Source organism: Mauremys reevesii, linkage group 23 (assembly GCF_016161935.1).
Source record: "Mauremys reevesii isolate NIE-2019 linkage group 23, ASM1616193v1, whole genome shotgun sequence".
NCBI lineage: Eukaryota > Metazoa > Chordata > Testudines > Geoemydidae > Mauremys > Mauremys reevesii.
The window spans coordinates 16,222,969-16,239,908 of NC_052645.1; the positions used below are offsets into that span (position 1 = coordinate 16,222,969).

Below are 16,940 nucleotides of genomic sequence, written 5' to 3' on the forward strand. Positions count from 1 at the left end.
CCTTGGCCCCGAAGTCCCAATGACCGAGGGCTCCCGGCTGCAGCAGGAAGGCAGCGGCACAGGTGGAAGGGGTCAGGTGGCCACACTTAGGAGGAAGATCAAGGACTCTGGCGTGAGGAAGACGGTGCATCTCTGCCGGGGGGAGGGGAGAAAGAGGCTGTTGGGAGCCGTCAACATTTTGCAGCGAAAGGGGACGAAATAGTGGTGGATCTTTTGAGAGCACAGGCTGGCACTGCTATAACGCAGGGAAAGCAGTCACTGGGGGGTGGCCTCTCCGGGCCCAGCCTGCCCAGGGGGCGATGGACAGCTGATTGCAGGGGGGTGTTGCCGGTGACCCCTTCCCCCTGTAGAGCAAACCCCAGCGAGGCCAAGTAACAGAGACGGCGCCAGTCGGGCAATAAACAGATTAAATTTTATTTTATTTCACACAAAAATGTACAAAATAACAGGTGAGTGGATTTTAATTGTTTTATATTAAAAATCTAAAAGGTACCACTGAGCTATTTTCAATGGACTCAGTGCGAGAGGATTTAAAGACGATGCCTTCTTCTTCATCATCATCATCGTCACAGCCGGACCCTTGGAGCGATTCACGCACATTATTTACATCTGTCAGGAAGGGAGGCTTCCTGCCAGCCCTGCCCTGGACCCCTCCCTTCGCACTTGAGGGGCGTAGTCCAGATAAAGTGACCCTACACTGTACCCCTGTGGGAACCATGGGACGCCCCCCTGCTCCCAGGCTTCCATCCCCTAGCCCCCACCCCAAGCTCAGGCAGGCTGAGAACTGGGCATGTCACGTCACCACTGATGGGGCGGGGGAACGGAGATGCACGGAGTGGGTGACACACAGCCTGTCAGACTTGGACACTGATCTTTTTTAGAGGGAGGTGGGGGCGGAGGGGGACGTGGGGGAGGGCGGATTTGTGGGCTGCTTAGTTTGTTCTTGTATTTCTGTCTTTTTATTTTTTTTAAAACTTTTTCCCTTTCTTTACAAAATGAGGAATATGATCATGGTTATTTATAGCAACATGGCAACATTTAAAATTTTCTGCTGACAGTTCTAAGTGAAGCCTCCAGGCCCCAGCTGGACAGATCCCCCACCGCTCTCGAGGCGCTCACTGCAGCAGGGCCCGGATCTGCTTGGATGTGCTGTCGTCGTTGAGGTGCCGGGTGGTGTACCTGCAAACGGAGCAGGGCGATTTATGCCCCTGAAGAGTCCACCTGGTGCTTTTCAAGCCATTAAGCCTCATGACCCGACCTCCCCCCTCAATAAATAAGTGTGTCCTTGAAGCAGCACAATGAGCTAGTGGTCTGAGCACAGGACTGGGGCTGTAATTCCTAGACTCTGACGCTGGCTCTGCCATGAACTCACTGGTGGCCTTGGGCAAGGTTGTGGGAGGTGCTGGGCCTCTCATTCGATGTCAGTTGCAGCTGTCGGTGCTCAACGCCTCTGAAATCCAGCCCTTACTCTCTCTCTGCCACTGGTGTAGTGTCCCCATTGGGCAGAGAGGACAAGACCGATGCTACTAGGCAATGCCAGCCCCATTTCACGGAGGCACCCAGCGGTGCTGTGACTCACCCCTGGCCACACGGAGAGTCACAGCACCGCTGGTGCCCCCGTTCACACTGTGGTGTTTACGCTGACGCCACATTTTAATCCTGTCCCACCAGGAAACCTCTGAACAGTGAACGCTCAGGACAGAGAAGGGAACGGCAAGGCACAGATAGAAGCGGGACTTTACCACGCAAGGTAGGACTGATGCCCCTTATGGAGGAGCCATTTCTCTTGTGAAGTGGGATTTAGACTGAGAACCTGTGTGTGACACGGGGTCGAATCCAAGGGATGGGAAATGTGCTGTGGAACAGAATTCAGCTGCAAGAGATGTGCTTCGACACACCCCTGAACCCTGACCCTTTCCCTAGCCACCAGGCCAGCAGAGCAGCAGCATCGGACACCAGGTTCAAAGACGCTGGAGATCAGCACTCTGAAGGATCTATCTAATGGGAGCAGATCATAGCTGAGATCAACCTAAACATCCATGGGAGAACGCCTCCATGGGTGTGCTACAGCTGACACCTGAAAGGAAGCCCGCTGGAGCTGGAACCAAGAGTTCTAGTCTCATGCATTTTTTTATCAATGCCTCAGAGAGAGCAATGGGCGCGCACCAGAAACACAATTTTTGCACTGGCTGACTCAGGGACTTGAAAGCATGATTACTATGTGTATTCCTGCAGTGCCTGGGGGCCTTAGCTGAGATTGTGTTAGGTGCTGCACATACGCATAGTAAGAGATGGTCTTTGCCATCACAACCCTGTTAGACCGTTCTCTGCTAGATCAAATACACTCTCTGTGTATACAGACGCACACACGATTTATCAAAGCTGACAAGGGGATTTCGAATATGCCTACTCAGCAAGTGAAGTTGTGATTGTAGCATGGGTTGCATGTCTGCACTAATTTTAACCTAGCTAGTGCGGGCAACAATAGCAGTGAAGACACAGCAGCACAGACCCTGGCCAGCAACCTCAGGATGTACCCAGAGTCACTAACAGGCTTGTCCTGGGGTCAGCAAGCCTTTGTCACCAGGTCTTCATGACCATGATTCCATGCACCAGCTACATTTGCTAGATATGCCAACCTGCACTACAATCACTGTGTAGATGTAACCAAAGACATACAACTCTCATTGACATTCCTCAGCTGGCCGCGAAAATCTCGTCTCTCTGTCTCTCTCTCTGACACAGTTGCTAAAATCCCTGTCAGCACGGTGGAATTTCCACCTTCTCAGCATTCCTGCGCCAAACCTGACCACCTAGTCCCTGCCCTCGATTGCGATCTGAGCTGGCTCTGAGGGGAAAGAAGAATCTTGAGGCTTTTCAGCAGTGAAGGAGGACAGGAAAGGCAGCTCATGTGACCACGGCTCCTGTTTCGCCCCCACCCCCATTCTCAATGCGGAACATGCAAAGGCAGCCGTTGGTCGGGGCGGACAGAGCTGTACATACCTCAGTGCGTTCAGGAGCCCCTCTGTGCTGGTTGAAGGCTGATCTTTCAAGACTTTGATGCATCCTTTCATCTACCAGGATTAAACAGAAAGAGCCAGGCGGGTCAGTGCTCCACTGAAAAGAGCACGTGGCAGGTGGGAGCAGGGACCAGCAGCTCCCTTACCCACGCCTCTCTTAGCCTGTCCTTCCCCTCACACTTCCCAGCTGTGTCTTGGCTGTTCTGTCCGTCTCCTTTTTGGCTTTGTCTCCACCCAGCAGACGAAGGGGTGATTGTAGCGTAGGAAGGCACAAGCACCTTTGCCTCAGTCTAGCTAGCACGGTTAACAACAGCAGGGAAGACATGGTGGGCCAGCAACCTGAATGCGTACCCAGGATCCAGATTAAAGCACTGAAATCACACCTTCATTTGCTGTGTTGACATACCCTCTGTTTCTTAACATGTCCCACCCGTGCTGCTACTGGTTGCAGCACTGCAGTGGTGGGACCTCCAGTGTAGACAAGGCCCTTGGTGTATTAACCACAATGTCCTCTAAGACCTCCTCTGAGAAGAGTTGAAACACCAGCCACTGACCATCTCTAGATTTCTCACCGGTGCTATCCCCAGGGGAGCTGCATCCAGTGGTGGGAAATGTATAGTCATGAGACAGCCTTAGTTCCTTCCTCCATCCATTTATTTATCTCCATCGCTTCCTTCCTACCGTATTCATAAAATCCTGGATTGGGATTTGTCCCTGGCCCGCACTGCGTTCTAGGCTGACTGCTGTGTCTGTCAGCTGGCTGACAGCTGCTCCAGTGGACCAGTGCAGTGCATGGAGTCCCCTGTCCTGGGGTGTGTCTCGTGTGTCCTGGGGTGTGTTACTGCAGATGGGAATCTAGCTGTGGTAGGACTCATGCTCTTTGGGCAGCCTGGAAAGCCAAAAGTGAGTTGCTGGCCAGTAAGCGCTTTGCTAAGCTTGGCTCTGCGGGATGTCACCCCGTGCGTATTTCATGCTGACCAAGACCTCATTGCTCAGAGATAGGAGAGCAGGAGCGATTCTTGCTCAGCTACTTGTGATGGGCTCTTTCAGCCCAGAAGAACCAGTAGAACCTGGGTGGAGGTTAAGTGTCTTCTTTCTCACTCTGCCCTGATGCAGGAGGTGGCCAGCAGGACAGCTCCTGCTAACCACCAAACCTATGCCTGTAGGCCCCCATCTCAGACGGCTTCACTCCCTCATGATTTTTTTTTCAGTGCCCCTTTGCTGGGCAGTGCGCCAGCTATTGAGACCAAGGTGTCACTCACATCGATTTTGGAGGTCTTTGCGAAAGCCCCCACAGGGTGAACGTGATCGTAGAGGATAATGACGCCAACCATCACTCGCATGCAGAAGAGAAGGGTCTCGGTGTTGGTGAACCGGCTCCTGTATTCCCTGAAATCAAGAGAGGGGTCAAAGTGACAAGCAGAGGGAAGTCTGGCAGGGTCTGACTCGGGGTCCTTATTGCTGCTGGCAAGTGAAGGGAGATGAGAGAGAGTGTCCCATGGGGGAGAGGGGGTGTCACAGGTGGGAGAGATTCTACCCGTCCATGCCCCTGCTATATGGGTGCCTATTAAAGTTGGGCTTGGGGACCTGCAAGGACCTCTCAGCGCTCGGGCACTGCATGGATTCACTCCTGACAAGGTGACCGCTTAGTCCCGGCCTTCCCAGTGTACTGTGCTTGAATTCCGCCCCTTGGCTTCCTGCTGGCCTCTGATTTTAGAAGCCATCTGCCAGCCCGGGTTCTGCGCCTAGGCACACGGGCCAGGATGAAACACTCACGGGGTCTCCAGCATCACCCTGCAGACACAGGCCATGGTGCTCAGACAGTCAGTTGTGTCCTCAATGGGGAGGGTCTTGTTCTGAAAGGAGAGAACAAGAGAGGGAATAGATTTGCCTCCTGATCCCGTGTGCCCCTCGCTGGAGAGGAGGCGTCAGTTAGGAACTGAATCACTTCATCGTATCGCTATTTCCCTAATCCCTGTCCAGTTGGTCTTACTCTATAAACTCCCCTGCCTGTGCTGCTAATGGACAGCTCTCCATGCCTGTGGCTTAGACATGCCTGTTTCTTATGACGCAGGACGTCCATGACCAGGGATGCTGGAGATGTGCTGAATTCGTGGAGGAATCCTTCCAAAGCTCACAACGTATTTTCTCTTGTGGTGACTCTTGCTGCTGGGCACAGCTTGATTGACTTCAGTGGAGTCTCACTGGTTTACCCAACAGGTACATCTAGGTTATTGTCTATATTTCTCTCCTCTGGCCCCCCCTTCTCCCAGTTTTTGGTTTCTCTTTCTGTCTTTGGGGCTCACTCACCTCTGAAACAAACTTGGTTGTGGCGTTGCTTAGAGTTTTAAGCATAGGCGTGGCCTCTGCGTAGAAGAGAGACATCCTGTTGGCCATTTCATTGTTAACGTCACTCTCGGCATCCAACTGCAGGACATGAGATGCGAAAGACGTCTTGCTCACGTTAATCCCAACAGGACTGGGCAAATGCTGAAAATGTCTAGCCCAGCCTAATCTGCCATGTTGGAATGTGCTGAACAGAGCCAGACTATAACCTCACCAGCTCACACCTCCCAGTTCAGGTCTGGGTTTGCTGAACTTGGGGGTTCAACCCAGACCGGCTTCAGGTTTGCTCACCCCAAGCCTTGCTGGTGCTGCAGGGGGGCAAGGGGACCTAACTCAGCCATCCTCCAGTTCATTCTGCACATCACTTTGTGAGAGGCCCACCCACTGCCCGTGTCCTCCACTGCTTGGTCCTCGAGATGTTTAGTTCTGCCAACCATCTGGTAGAGCATCTAGTGACAACCACTGCCTCTGCAAGAATCTCTCATCTTACTTTTCTAGCAGTTTATGCAGAGTTCACCCCCAAAGCTTTTTACCCAGCGTTAACCTGGGCTAGCAAGGCTAAGAAGACTTCCATATCCATGCTCATTCTGTGCTAGGCTTCATCCCCACACTGCTCTGACAGTGGAACTCAAACCCTTTGGGAGGGGGACCAACCTCTTACCTGTAAATTGTTAATGCGATTTCGGCTGAGGGTTCTTCTGTAGTAGCTAAAATCGTTCTGGATGGCAGGGTTGGTCATCTGCAGCAAACATAGACAGAGAAGACTGGAGGTCTGATCAGCTGCTTTTGGTAACGTTCCCATAGGGCAAAATGGGTTCTAGATCTGGATCTATTAAACTGAGGGCCAGCTTTCCAAGAGATGGTTGAAAAGAGGAGTGGATAAAAGGGATGATACTCCAGCGGCGATGGGTGGGAATGGTCCAGAGGACCTCATGTAGTCTAGCTCCACTGCCTGTTTAACTAACGGTTCATTTGGTTGATGCTTGCATGTCAAGTAAACCAGAGATAATTCACCAAGTCATGACTCAGATTACAAGGAGGAACATGCCAGGGAATATTGACTCCCTGCACAGCATGGCTTGCATTGGGCTGTTAATACATCATGCAGCATTGACTCTCTATCAACCGAGCGGCCCTGGGAAAGCCGAGTTTCAAAGCTCCCGTGTTCCGTCTCCAGTCGGACGTGCAAAGCTTCCCTACCTTGAACTCGTCGAAGGTGAGGGTGAAGTGTAGGATTTCTGCAAACTGCTTTGCTAGGGCTTGTTCTCTCTCCAGGTGCTGAGTCGGGGCATAGGGTGGGCTGGTCAGAGCTTCCAGCAAGCTGCGCAGAGCGTTCTCTGGGAGCGGAAGGAGAGAAAAACGATGCATTGCAGGGTGTCATGTCACCGTGCGAACACAAAGCGATTACAGCGCTCCAGGCTTAACCCCTCCAGCCCCCTCCCCAGTATGGAGCAGTTCAGACTTAGCTTGCAGCAGACTTAACTGCAGGTTCTGGGATATAACCGCTCCATCTCCCGCACTCAGGGGCTTTTCTCTCCGGGACACCAATGGTGTTTCCCCTCCCTGCAAGCTGTCAGAAGCAAATCTCTTTATTCTCGTTTAACAGCGGGGTTATTTCCTGGGTGAATCCTCTTGATCTCATTCCAAAGGTGAGCAGCCCCTAGATGGCTCAGTGAAGGAAGGGAGCCAGCCTATTTCAGCCACCCAGTCACCTGAGGTCACTGGAACGGAGCTGATAATCTGATCTGTTGTGTCCTTTTCAGCCCCTTTTAGCCAATCCATTTTTCATATATCAGTGAATCTAGCCTCTCCATCTCCCCACTCCTGTCAGAGGGACCATTATGATCGTCTAGTCTGACCTCCCACACAACGCAGGCCACAGACTCTCACCCACCCACTCCTGTAACAACCCCCTGACCTATGTCTGAGCTACTGAAGTCCTCAAATCATGGTGTAAAGACTTCAAGGTGCAGAGAATCCGCCAGCAAGTGACCCCGTGCCCCACGCTGCAGAGGAAGGTGAAAATCCCCCAGGGCCTCTGCCAATCTGCCCTGGAGGAAAATTCCTTCCCGACCCCAGATATGGCGACCAGCTAAACCCTGAGCATGTGGGCAAGACTCACCAGCCAGCACCCAGGAAAGAATTCTCTGTAGTAACTCAGATCCCATCCCACCTAACATGCCATCACAGCCCATTGGGCATATTTACTGCTAATAGTCAAAGATCAATTAATTGCCAAAATTAGGCTATCCCATCATACCATCCCCTCTATAAACTTCTCAAGCTTAGTCGTGAAGCCAGAGATGTCTTTTGCCCCCACTGCTCCCCTTGGAAGGCTGTTCCAGAACTTCACTCCTCTGATGGTTAGAAACCTTCATCTAATCTCAAGTCTAAACGGAGGCACAGAGTGGCACAGTGACTTGCTTTAGACACGCAAGACAGTGGCAGCATCAGGGTTTGAACCCAGGGTGGAGCCCCACTCCTGAGCCTTAACTATGAGACCATCCTCCCTTCTGAATCCCAAGGCCAAATGCTGCAGGCCTTGCTGAGTGGATGCGCTGGTTGTTCTGAATAAAGGACAGGTGATGTGCAGGGCAGGGGGAGGGGGGGGCAGGGAGCTGGATGTGGGCCGAGAGCAGCAGTTTTGTGCCAACACCTGCATGCATGAGGGCAGTGCCGACTCCAGGATTTTTGCCGCCCCAAGCAGCAAAAAAAAAAAAAAAAAAAAGCCGCGATCGCGATCTGCAGCTCTACTGCTGTTGCTTCAGTCTTCGGCGGCAATTTGGCAGCTGGTCCTTCGCTCCGAGAGGGAGTGAGGGACCTGCTGCCGAATTGCTGCCGAAGATCCGGACGTGCCGCCCCTCACCGTTGGCCGCCCCAAGCAGCTGCTTGCTGGACCGGTGCCTGGAGCCAACCTTGCTCGGGGGACGGGAATGGAGATTGCGTTATTAGTGGAGTTTGGGCTCACCCAGTCGAAGAGAGAACTCATAGAAGCGTTTCAGCTTTGCCACTAAAGGGCACACGGCATTCCAGGCCTTCTCCTGTAGCTGGAGGTCATTGGGATTTTGGATTGCCTGCAAGGAACCAAGATGGCAAGCTCATCATTAGTGCCTGAATCCCTGCCCGTGTCCCCAGGCTGATGGCTGGAGGAGCTGCAGAGCTGTACCTCTCTAATCTCCAGGCCAGCCCCCGTGTAGGACTGCAGTTCAGCCAGGATTGCCTGTGCCTCCTCTAGCACTGCGTTGACCTGGTTCCACACAGCTGTCTCGGCTTCTGTGGGCTGAGCATCTGCATCGGATCACCCCCCCAAAAAAAGCAACATTTCAGCGCGTGCATCGGACAGCGAAAGCATGAGATCTTTGGCGGCCGGTCCCTGAGCAGTGTTAGACCCGGGGAAACGCACTGGCTAGTCTGGGGCGCAAGGGCAGACAGAGCGATTCCTCTGCCTAAGTCTGTGGAGAAAGTGCTGATGAGAGACGTGCTAAAGGGAATTAGAAAACCTCCCACCAATAGGGCCAGGCCCCTGGCTAGCGCTAGGCCTCATCTGTCCTCTAGTCAGATCTGAACCTTCTGGAGACCTGCTCTCCTCGCCCCACTGATCTAGTCACACACGCAGGCTCCCAACGGAAAAGAAATGTGTGCAAAGGAAACAACACAAAGCAAATCAAAGGGAAGAAACGTCTCCTGCTGAGAGAACAACCTAATTGGAATGAGCTGCCATGACTCCCCTCCATGGGCTTGGTTCTGATCCCATAGCAAATCAGGAGTCAATGGTCCTACAGCAGCATCATACTGGCGTGAGGAGGGAATGGAGCCCTTTCTTTCCTGACTGGGCCAGACTCTGGACTCAACTCCCAATCTTACTGCTCCTGAATGGGCCCGTCAGATGATCCCTTCCTGCCCCACTTCCCCTGCAGAGTTCTCTGGCCTGATTGCACTCTGTCCTTTCTCGCCATCGCCTTGATGGCACAGGAGAACAGCTCCCTGCTAGCTAACGTTGTCTCTCCGGAATAATGGGTGGGCCGAAGAAGCAGGTAAATGTTAAGAATTCAAGCTTCTGGCTGGGACCTGCCTGGGTGAGCTTCTGTAGGTGGCTTTGGGTTATAATCAACAGGGGAAGGATATCCTTACAGGGATGGGACCGGCACTAGGGATGGAGAGCTAAGCCCCCATCCAGCTCTGAAATGCCCCAACCAACACCCTGAACGACCTGCCACCCCTTTCTGCCACCCCTTTGGAAACCAGCCTGTTAAATCCCCCAACATCTGGCAAGACCAGCTTCCCGAGAAGGGAATCGCCTACGGGAGACCAAGCGGGGAGGAAATCACTACAATTTCTGGAATGCGTACGATGCCATGGGAGATTAACTGAGACGACAACTTAAAATGACATGAATGTTGGGGTGGGAGGTGGGGGGCGGAAAATAAAATAAAATAAAAATCCCATCTCACGTTCAAAGTCAAGGAAAAAATTAGGGCCTTGTTCAAGGTCGTTATAAGTCAACACTTTAAGAAGGTTCCCCATGTGACACCTGCAAGAGAAGAGACAAGAGGAAAAAAATATGATGGGTAGTGAGGTGGCGTTCATGGAAGGAAGCAGTGGGAGAAGTAGCCTGAGGGCCAACATCTGGGCAGCAGGAAGAGCCCCTCGGGCATCAGAGCATCAAGGTTTTTGGCCGGCTGCGTAACTCCTGAGTCTTTGTGGCCGCATGTAAGAGGTGCCGGTCGTTGGCTCTTCGTAAGCAAGAGCCTAAGGGAGGAAAAGGCGATGGCAGCACGCAGCAATTCTAACATTAACGAGCAGTGCTGCTGCTCAATTAGAAGGAGCTGCGGTTCATTCGAGACTCTCCCAAGATCTTGATGGCGACTGCAGCCAGATGTGGCTCGCGGGAGGGCGGCCCGGCAGCTGCTCCCAGCCCCGTGAGCGGCAGCCTCTTCCTGCCCCCAGATGGAGATGAGCGTTGGCTGATGGGGGTGGTGACCAACAGTGACAAGCAAAGTGAGGGAGAGCCGCTGTTCTCTAGGAAGGGCGGGGAGGGGGAATGGTCCCGGGGCTTCCTGGAGTCCCACTGCGTGGGGTGGGTGTGTCTCATTTCATCTCCAAAGCCAACACCTGCCCCTTGAGTCTCAGGGAGGTGATTACACAGCAGTGTGGAACATCCAGCTACCTCACGATTACAGCCGGCTCTGGGGACCCGAAGGCAACGTGGGACGAGACTTTAACGGCCTGGCCCACACCCAGACTGAAGCTTTGGACGTGTCCAGCCCTGGTGACAGAACAGGGGTCTGGGCCAGGCTCTGTGACAAATTGGCAGCATGTTTGGAAGGGACTCTCCTGACTTGCTTGCCATCAAGAGGTACCCGGGGCCCTGCTGGGGGAATTGCTCTTGTGACAACCAGGCAGGGTCATTGAATGGGGCCTGAGGGCTGAGCCATCCCTCCTGGCCCCATCTCCAGCCTCCTGCCGCAAGGGCCTCCCCAGCGCTGCAGAGCCAGACGACTATTTTGGGCTCCCCCCAGGCCTCTCTGAGCCTGACCGTGTGGTGAACAGAGCGCTCGCCTCTCAGCCCCCGCCGGGTGAGCTGTGCTGCTCTGGCACTATTTTTACACCCCTCGGGTTTTCCTGAGCGCTGCCTCTGAGCTGCTTGTCTGGCTGGATGAGGAGGGGCAGCCACGGGGGCTCTTGGCTCGCCGGGGTTAGTCAGAGGCAGGTGGGTTATTTTAGGAGTGAGCCCCACTTTCAGTCCCCCCTTCACCCTCCCCACATTCCTGGTCCCCCCTGGTGTCTTCTCCCCCTTTCCTGCCTCTCTCAGGCCCTTCCCTTCTCACTGGCTGCCTGTTCATCTCTCTGGCAACCTGCTCTCTCCCCTTTGGGTCTCTGCTTCCCCGAGCTCAGCTCACTCCTCGTTCCCTTCCCTGCCCCCTCGGGAGCACTGGGGCAGCTTACGGAGCTAGCCCGAGCCTGGGTGGGTTTGGCCCACGGGGCTCCTCACCCCATGGCTAGCAGTGGGGTGGCTTTCCCAGCGTGGCCAAGTCTCTGGTTTGGTTCTCGCTGAGCCGCTCCCTGACCTGACCCATCCTCAAGCGCCAGGGGCTGGGGCCAGAGGGAGTTTGGCTCCCTGAAGCCGTTGGATGTTGCCTGCGGTACAATGAGGCAGCACAAATCCTTCCTTCCTCCTTCCTCAGCAGCATGTGACCGGCTGTTACAGGCAGACGGGTTACTGGGGGCTTATCGGCCTGCTGGGAAGTGTACGAGCGGTCCCAGTCCTACAGGCTTGTGAAGAGAGAAGGGGATTTCAGGGATCATGGGGCAGACCAGCCTAGCGGTAAGGGCAACGGCCTCTCTCCCTCCCAAATATCCTCCGGGGGATGTCACTTCTCCTCCATTGCTGCCATCAATGGATCACCCAGGGAGCTGGGAAGCTTCACGCCATAGCAAATCTGTCTCAGCAGTTGGATCCCAGAGCCATGGGTGCTGGATAAATACCAAGCGCTAATGGCGTGGGGCCGCTCTGCTCCGGCAGCGGCTGGGGAGCGATGGGTGCTCCAGCGTGGAGGAAATTCCCCCCGCAAAGGATAAAACCAGGAGAGCCCCTGAGCTCGCCATCGGAGACTCCAGGGTGAGCCCGGAGCTGCTCGTTCAATGGGGGGCGGGATAAGATTTCCCTCCCCGGGCCCGGCTGGCGATGGAGATGGGATGTGACAGGTGGCAGGGAAATCACATGGTGGTTTCACGTGTGAGTCTATTTAATGCCCCCTCCCCACCCCCCTGCTCAGTGGCCACCCAGGGCCGGCCTTAGGGAAAATGGTGCCCTGGGCGAACTTGTATTTTGGCGCCTCTGGTCCCCGCTGCCTCCCTAGGCTCCAAATCCATCCCCCATCACCCCTGGCTCCCGCCACCTCCCCAGGCTCCCAACCCATCTCCCCATCACCCCCTCCCAACCCATCCCCCCATCCCCTCTGGCCCCCACAGCCTCCCTGGGCTCCCCACCCATCGCCCCATCACCCCAGGCTCCCTATCCACCCATCCGCCTTGGCTCCTGCCATCTCCACAGGCTCCCAACCCATCCGCCCTGGCTCCCGCTGCCTCCCCCAGGCTCCCCACCCATCCCTCTGGCTCCTGTTGCCTCTCCTGGCCCCCCATCCATCGCCCCTAGCGCTGCTGCCTCCCTGGGCTCCCCACCCATCTCCCGAGGCCCTGCAACCTCCCCTCCCCCCCATTGCCCTGAGCTCCCTTCTGCAGTCTCACACCCCAGGCCTGCCCCCACTCCTTGTCTCTTGACCCTGGCGCCCCCCCCATCATGGTGGTCGCCCACGTTGCCCACCCGTAAGGCCGGCCCTGTGTCCACCTGTCCAGCCTAACCTATGGGAGCTGCCAGTGCCAGCCCATCCCGAGCTAGGGACCTGTTCCCCACTGTGGCTGCCCTCACACGGAGAGGTCTCTAGGGCCGGCCGTCAAGCCCATTGCAGTGTGTGAACGTCTTGTCATGTTTAGAGAGCAGCGGCTCTTCCTCCTGGCAGGCACAGAAATCCCCCGGCCCTGAGCGCGGGACTTACTTTCAAAATCCAGGAAAAAATGAGGACAGTTTTCTAAATCTTTGCCCAATACCTTTATCAGGTTGCCCATGGCCAGCAGACCTGAGCGAGAGAAACAGAACAGAATGGAACAGCACAAGCACCGAGAGCTACCGCATGCCACTGCCCGGAGCACGGCGTGCCTCCTCCCACCTGGCCCAGAGCCATCCACCCTCCTGCACCTCTCAGCCTGCACACACCCGGCAGAGAGCCCCTGGCCAAAGGCTCCCTCGCAGTCATCTCCTCTTACCGCTCGCCAGCCTGGGCCGACTTACCTGCTTGCGCCAGATACAGCTGGTATCGGCTCTGCAAATACAGGGGAGTCTCCCTCTGCCTCCCCACCTGGCTACGGACTTCGGGGTGCAAGAGCAGGTGAGTGGCGGTGAAACCTGGGCATGCTCCAGTCCGCAGCACAGCCGTCTGCTCCGCCTGCGTCCCTCTCCCTCTGGGTGTCTGCGTGAGGACGCGGAAGCGCGACTGCTCTCCCCACCACTTCTGTTTTTTCTATTTTTGAGGCTGGAGGGGAAGCGGAGAGCTCGTTCCGTGCCTCGAATTTCCTGTGTGAGCCTCTCGCATCTTCCCCTCCACCCGAGCTGTGCTGCCTCTCAGGACTTCCTCCTAGCCCAGCAGAACGGCAGAGGCCCCGTGGCTTCCCTGGCACATGCTGATGCTCTTTCCTGGCACCCCTTCAGCTGCTCTGAGAACCTGTTCCCCTGACGGGTAGAGGTCAGGTGGCAGGAGCTCTTCTAGCGTCCACCTAGCATCTGTCTGCCACTGCGGGCCCTGGGATGGGAAAACACCTGTCCCCATAATACCACGACCTTTACACTTCCTTAAACGGAGCTGCCGGCAAACCAGTCCCTGTGAAGCTGCCTGGGACGGTTCCACAAACGAATGGGAACAGGTCTCCCTGATGCGCCCCTTGGGTTTCCATACCGCTACGTGAGAAGTCTGCGCTAAGGCCTGGCACTCTTCAGCTGTCCAGCGCCGGGCAGTTCACAATCATCATGAAGTCTCATTATCCCCATTAAGCAGTGGGGGTACCTGAGCGGTGCGGTGACTTGCCCAGCATTACACAGTGAGTCAGTGGCAGAGCAGGAATGGAAGCCGCGTTTCCTGACGCCCTGTCCGGTGCCCCTACCCACTGGGCAGTCTTGCTCCTTGTCTGTCCCACCATGAGACTCCACCACCTTCATGAACGACCATGATGCTTCCGCCTAGTGGGACCTGCCCTCAAGGGGCATCAGAGCTCGGTGCAGGGATCCCTCTTGTCAGTCCAGCACTGGTTTGCTTTGCAGACCAGAAACGCAGCATATGAATCCTTGGGCTGGAGTGGAACCCTGTGACCTGAACCTCCATCTGCTGCTCTCCTAATGTGCTGTCCAGTTGCTGCAGCCCCTGCCAGGGACCCCTCATCCTCTCTCAATTGCAATTTTAAGATACACTAGCCCCCTCACAGCCAGTGGTCTCTCAATCTTCTCCTCCAGTCTATTGCTATCACTGATTGGCCCCAGAGGATGGCTAGGGCAGGGGTAGTATCAACTCCAAGGATCAAGGAGCCCAACTCCAGGATACCAGGGCCCTAGGATCTAGGGCTTACTTGGTAACAGGCATTGAGCAGAGGCCTAGGACCGCCTGGGTTACTATAGTCTGTGCCTGTAAAAATGACTCCATCAGGGAGGCACCAGGACCGCAGCTAGCAGAGCTCCTCTGCCATTAACTCTCTAGCTGATGCTGGCAGGAGTCAGGGCTGGAAGCTGTGCTCCTGCGTACCTTCCTTCAGTGACTCCTGCTATAGGTAGGGTAGCTGTCCGCTCCCCCTTTTCACCCACTGAGAACAGTGCTCGTCCCATGCCCATCCAGTGCTTGCTAGGGGAATTAGACTTAAACAGGTGCTCTTACATCCTGCTGAGAGAGACTGGGCCCAGGCTATCTGTGACCTCCCACTAGTAAACATCACAGCCTCCTCTCTAAGGTCATAGCCTCCTCCATTGCTGGCCTCCCAGTTTGGTTTGCTCTGAACAACAAGAGATGATTGTCTTTACCTTGATTTCTGATGCTTCAGTGATCTCTGGGGCAGGAACCAGGGCTGTGTAATGCTCATAAATCACTTAATCGGCTGGCAGAAATCTGCAGTGAGAAGGGGAGGGACAGAACATCACTGGAGGCATCCAAATTTTGACCATCTTCATGAGCTAAGCAGTTCCCTATAAACCTGCTGATAGTGGGGGCCGGGTGTCCTTGTTGGAACCCAGGGAGTGACTACCTGTGTCCAGGCCTTTCCCATTCATCCAGGGGGAGCTACCAAGGAGCTCAGCGAAGGCCGACACAAAGGTCTCAGGGCAACTGTCTGGAGTGGGTCACATGGAGGAAGCTATTAGGGTAACGGCAGTTAAAATTCTGCCTCTCTGCAGGCCACGTCATGGGGGTTTGCCCGGGCAGTGGCCTCACTGGACACTTCATTGATTTGTACTCTGGCTTCTCCAGTTCAGATCACCTCCTTGGATGTGTCTCCAAACACGATGTTCCTGTGAATCAAAGAGGTGACCCCTGTGGCTAAGAAGTTAACTCCTCTGGGTTGGGGCAAGTGTTTGCTCAGGAATTAAACCCAGGATCTGTAGCTGACCACAGCTCATCCGCCATGAGTCTGTCTCTTGCACAGGCTGGCTTAGATACCAGATTCATCCTCATCCCATTGGGACCAACCCCATCACATCCTCCATTAACTCCTACCTTGGACCCTGTGCCTTCCTAGTCCTCAAGGCAGCATGGCCAATCTTTGTGATGGGGAGGGAATTCTGAGTGTGAGATCAAGTTGCAGTACAAACTCTGCATCTCTGCCTGGTTTCCATCTTGGTGCTGAGCTCTCCACGTCACTATGGCAACAGCTAAGATCTCTCCTTAAGACATCCTCCCTCCGCCCCATATCGAGCGCATAAGGGGCCTGTTGCTCCTCTGCCTGTCGAGAGCAACAAGGGGTACGTGCCCAAGCGATTGGCACTTTAAGATGACAACAGGGAGTTAATAATCATGCCGTGACGCGTGTCTACAATCCAAACTTTTCCTTGCTCACTCAGAGCTGCATGGGATTTGAACTCATTTCACGACGCAGTTTCCTATCATCAGCCATTTCGATTGCGAGATGCGCATGAAAAGGCGTCAGTTACTGCTAGCCCAGGGAACAGTCAAGCTATAGTAATAGGTTACTATCGCTGCCGCTCTGCAGAGATGAGTTATGGCTTCTGTACTGGGGATGAACTGCCTTCTGCCGATGTCTTAAAAACTGTATGTCAGTGAGAACGGCAGAGAGGCCCCCTTCAACAGCTTGTAAAGTTGCAGGCTGAAGGTCTGCAGTGTCGTTGCATCCATCACTAAATATACAATGGGACAACGAGTATTTTTGCCTCTGAGTCGGACCCTTATCTAAAGGCTAGAATGGAGCAGTGATCAGGAGGGGTCTTTCCTCTTTGCATTTGGAGTTAAGTTGCTTCCAAAGGATCTGTCTAATCTCTCTAAAGTATTAACAGGCCAGCAGCAGTTCAGCACGGTATCTAGGCAATTAATAAATTCTCATTAAGAATGGCTACATAGACAAACAGAAGTGGTCGGAAATGGAGCATTGTCAGTAACGGACTATGCATGCTCTCTTTGACACTCCTAGATATGTTACCATTCCAGTCTACCAAATAAATACCAGGCATCCCATAAATACCACTGCAATACTACCATCCACCAACAAAGCAGCCCGAAGCTTGGCCAGTCAGCTAGGAGAGGTGCAAAACTTTCTTTGGTTTTGGTTCACATGGGCTCAGAGTACAGTCGTGTGGTTTAGGTTTGAATCTGCCCAAAAACTCAATGTGAATTGCAATCAGGGCCATCCCTTCAAACAGAAAATGTGTGTCAGGGCTGAGTTTTGAACCAAGGGCTGGTGGCATAATGGTTGCTTAAAAAAACAACCTCCTCTTCTGAATATGACCTCAATACAGGGCTGTCTTCCTGA

General features: G+C 54.4%; 2 protein-coding genes across 6 annotated transcripts in view; one reads left to right on the plus strand and one right to left on the minus strand.

Annotated features, from left to right (window-relative positions):
* Nucleotides 1-393: 393 nt before the first annotated feature.
* The window catches only part of LOC120389068 (CYFIP-related Rac1 interactor A-like), a 36,727-nt gene continuing 20,180 nt past the window's right edge, over nt 394-16,940 (minus strand). Inside the window, exons 1-12 of one of the 5 annotated variants that reach the window (XM_039511246.1) lie at nt 13,216-13,307; nt 12,923-13,003; nt 9,818-9,897; nt 8,533-8,654; nt 8,335-8,440; nt 6,567-6,703; nt 6,028-6,105; nt 5,331-5,447; nt 4,797-4,876; nt 4,283-4,409; nt 3,004-3,074; nt 394-1,179 (exon numbers count right to left, since the gene is read on the minus strand). In XM_039511246.1, coding sequence (XP_039367180.1) covers nt 1,116-1,179; nt 3,004-3,074; nt 4,283-4,409; nt 4,797-4,876; nt 5,331-5,447; nt 6,028-6,105; nt 6,567-6,703; nt 8,335-8,440; nt 8,533-8,654; nt 9,818-9,890 — 975 coding nt within the window. In that variant the 5' untranslated portion in view covers nt 9,891-9,897; nt 12,923-13,003; nt 13,216-13,307 and the 3' untranslated portion in view covers nt 394-1,115. Of the gene's footprint in view, nt 1,180-3,003; nt 3,075-4,282; nt 4,410-4,796; nt 4,877-5,330; nt 5,448-6,027; nt 6,106-6,566; nt 6,704-8,334; nt 8,441-8,532; nt 8,655-9,817; nt 9,898-12,922; nt 13,004-13,215; nt 13,353-14,985; nt 15,071-16,940 lie in introns of those variants that run through there. The other 4 variants (XM_039511244.1, XM_039511245.1, XM_039511248.1 and 1 more) reach the window with 4 other exon arrangements.
* LOC120389069 lies at nt 4,890-15,466 on the plus strand. The gene is made up of 2 exons (XM_039511249.1): nt 4,890-5,240; nt 12,984-15,466. The coding sequence occupies exons 1-2, from the start codon at nt 5,102-5,104 to the stop codon at nt 13,655-13,657; spliced, it is 813 nt and encodes a 270-aa protein (XP_039367183.1). The 5' UTR covers nt 4,890-5,101; the 3' UTR covers nt 13,658-15,466.

Bases quoted from the DNA above. Each gene is read 5' to 3' on its own strand.
- LOC120389069 (XM_039511249.1), top strand. From the start codon at position 5,102: ATGACCAGGGATGCTGGAGATGTGCTGAATTCGTGGAGGAATCCTTCC. The intron at 5,241-12,983 runs GTACATCTAGGT...TACCTTTATCAG, and splicing joins CTCACTGGTTTACCCAACAG to GTTGCCCATGGCCAGCAGAC.